Below are 3,114 nucleotides of genomic sequence, written 5' to 3' on the forward strand. Positions count from 1 at the left end.
TAAATTATAATTTGCAAAAAGCGCTTTAGCATTAGCAGCAGTCTAAATTCCTTGGAACAGGACATTATAGAAAGTAAAAATCCTGTATATAGTTACTAACCTTTACTGTATAAAGTTTTTTTAATAAGTTGAGTTATTTAGAAATGCAGCTTTAAATAGGAAGTAAATTTCTTTTAAAGCTAAATACTAGCCAGAAACTAATAGCGCACAAGTAGAGTAATTAAAAAATAAAAAGTACTTTAGAAAAAAAATTAAATAGTACGTAAAATTGTTAAAAAAGAAGCGCTTACAGCTAGACTTGCTTATAGTTACTTATTTAGGCTTTTGCCTAGTGCACTTTTTTGCAAGTAAACTAGTATTAGTTTAAGCAGTTAGATAAAAGCTTTTATTATATACTTTTTTTTGGGGAAGCTTTATAAAAAAAGCAATATACAACTAGCCTAAACTAAAGTTTGCGCATTTGCTAGGATACTAGTATAATAACTATAAGCAGCCTATTTTAAAACACAGACTAAAGAGTTTAATATTTATGCAAGTATTTAGGTATTAAGCCTAAACGCGTAATAAAAGTAAATAGAAGTAGAATTTTTTTTAGGGTGCACTATTAACTAATTTTAATATTTTTAAATAAATTTGAGTAAGAGCATAGCTATTAAGACTTAAAAAATAGTAAACTATACTTAAATAGAGTAAAGCTAGAGAAAATTCTAGTAAAAGCTTGTAGCAGTTTTAATATATAAATTAATTATTAAATTTGGGCATAGGGGCGAAAGACTAATTAAACTATCTAGTAGCTAGTTTCTACTAAAGTTTCCCTTAGAATAGTAGTAATATATTTAGTTTTATAAAGTAAAGCGAATAATTAGAAGCCTAAAAATTAAAATAACTTTTACTTATTTTCAAATTTTAAATATATAAAAAGTTTTTATTACTTAATTGAACGTAAATACTTAAATGTACTATTACTAGTAGGCTATTTTTAGTAAGTAAAACTAGTAATGCGGGATAAACTAAATACAGGATTAAAGTACTAGAATATATACTTATTAAACACTACAAAAAGTATTAGTTTATTTAGACAGCAGGACGGTAGCTATAGAAATTAGAATTTGCTAAAAAGTGTATAATAACTTACTTGCTAAATAAACTAGCTCTAAAAATAAATAGTGCTTAAGCGTGTTACTTATACCCTGCTGCTAGGGCAAGATTTAAGCCTTAGTAAGTAAGCAGGCGTAAAAGCTTGTAACAAAGCTTTAGGGGTAACCCTAAATTAAATAGCTTTTAGTGCAGATTTTAGTAGTAGTAGCAAATACTTAAATAAAAATTTTAAAAACTAAAGTAGAAAAAAGTTCTATATAAATAGTAGTTAGACACGGGTTAGTTAATCCTAAAAAATAAAGTAATTCTGTTTTAATATTAGCGCTTGCGCTGCGCCCTTAAAAGGGAAGCTAGTTAATATTCTAGTACTTAGATATAAATTCTCTGCAGCAATACAACTAAGAGCAGAGACTTTAGTAGAAGCCCCAAAAAGAGTTCTCTTTTCTTTTTAATAGTTTATTACTCTAAAATTAGTTTGTTTAGAGCTAGGGTTTAATAGCTAAAAGAGTGCTGCACTTTTGCAGCATTTAGTGCGCTCCTAACAAGCCTTAAAAATTTATTTAAAAAAATAGTTTTTATACTAAATTGTACTTATAACCGCAGCAGGTTTCTAAAGTAAAAAGCCTCTAGTTAATAAAATAATATAGATAAGGGAAGTTAGCAAAATAGATCTATAATTTCGGGAAAAGGATTAGCTCTAAGGGTTAAGCATATTAGGCTTTAGGGAAAAGCTTCTAGCGCAGAAAGGCACTAGCTGCAAAGTAGGCGCTTTTTAGTACTAGGGTGCAAGCACTTTTAGCAAGCTTTAGCTGTTTAGCGTGCGTTTAATAACTAACTTAGAACTAGTATAAATAAGGGGAATCTAACTATCTAATTAAAACATAGCATTATAATAGCTAGAAAGTAGTATTAATATAATATAATTTCTGCCTAGTGCTTTAAATATTAAAATAAAGAGATTTGACTAAGCGCGGGTAAATAGCAGAAGTAATTATAACTCTTTTAAAGTAGCTAAATACTTTATTATCTAATTAGTAACGCGCATAAATAGATTAATAAAATTTCTACTATTTCTATTTACTATTTAGTAAAACTATAGCTAAGGGAACAGGCTTAGCTAAATTAGCAGAAAAAAAAAACTTTATTAAGCTTAACTCTAGTTTAATATTATAAAAAGATATAGGGGGTATAGAATAAGTAGGAGCTTCAGCGCTAGTAAAATACTACTACCCTTATAGTTTTTTTACTTATTTAATAAAGCAGAGCTAAGCTTTACTATTTAATTTCTAGTATTAAAATCCTTCGTGGGCCGATCCGAGTTAAAAATATTATTAAGTAGGAAATTTAGCTAGGGCAGTATATTTGTTAAACTATAACGCAGGTATCCTAAAAGAAATTTATAGAAAATAGAAATTTCTAGTAGAACAAAAAAGTAAAAGTTTTTTTAATTTTAATTTTTAGTGTAAATACAAACTATAAAAGTGTAGCCTATTAATTCTTTAGTTTTTCAAAATTTGAGGCTAGAAGTGCTAGAAAAGTTACTATAAAGATAACTAGCTTGTGGCAGCTAAGCGTTTATAGCAACGTTGCTTTTTAATTTTTTAATATTAGCTCTTTTTATTATACTAAAGCAGAATTTAGTAAGCGTTGGATTATTTACCTACTAATAGGGAATGTAAGCTAGGTTTAAACTATTATAAAACAAGTTAGTTTTACTCTACTAATAACTTTGCTTTAATAGTAATACTGCTTAGTACAAGAGGAACCGTAGTTTTAAATAATTAGTTTTTGCAGTTATTTAATTAGGCATTGCTGCAAAGCTACTATCTGCTAAATTATAGTTAAATACTTCTAAGTTAGAATTTATGCTAGAATAAAGTAATTTCTGCTTATATTAATTAAATACAAATAGGCTTTTGGCCTAGAACTTTACTAAGCTAGTATTAGTAGTTTTATTAAAATTAGGGCTACTAGCTAGCGTATTGCAATTGTACAGTGCGCAGGATTAAATTTTTT

The 3,114-nt window shown here is 27.6% G+C and overlaps 2 protein-coding genes across 2 annotated transcripts; one reads left to right on the forward strand and one right to left on the reverse strand.

Moving 5' to 3' along the window:
* Positions 1 to 1,477: 1,477 nt before the first annotated feature.
* K460DRAFT_298015 (uncharacterized protein) lies at positions 1,478 to 1,717 on the forward strand (the record flags this gene model as incomplete). Its single annotated transcript, XM_040929748.1, is given in 2 exon segments — positions 1,478 to 1,588; positions 1,607 to 1,717. Coding segments are annotated over 2 exon segments (222 nt in total), but the record flags the coding sequence as incomplete, so codon positions are not given.
* A 454-nt stretch (positions 1,718 to 2,171) lies between these two features.
* Positions 2,172 to 2,321, reverse strand: K460DRAFT_298017 (uncharacterized protein; the record flags this gene model as incomplete). The annotated part of the gene is made up of 1 exon (XM_040929749.1): positions 2,172 to 2,321. A coding segment is annotated over one exon (150 nt), but the record flags the coding sequence as incomplete, so codon positions are not given.
* Between the last annotated feature and the right edge of the window lie 793 nt (positions 2,322 to 3,114).

This window comes from Cucurbitaria berberidis, assembly GCF_010015615.1.
Source record: "Cucurbitaria berberidis CBS 394.84 unplaced genomic scaffold K460scaffold_20, whole genome shotgun sequence".
In the NCBI taxonomy this organism is placed as follows: domain Eukaryota; kingdom Fungi; phylum Ascomycota; class Dothideomycetes; order Pleosporales; family Cucurbitariaceae; genus Cucurbitaria; species Cucurbitaria berberidis.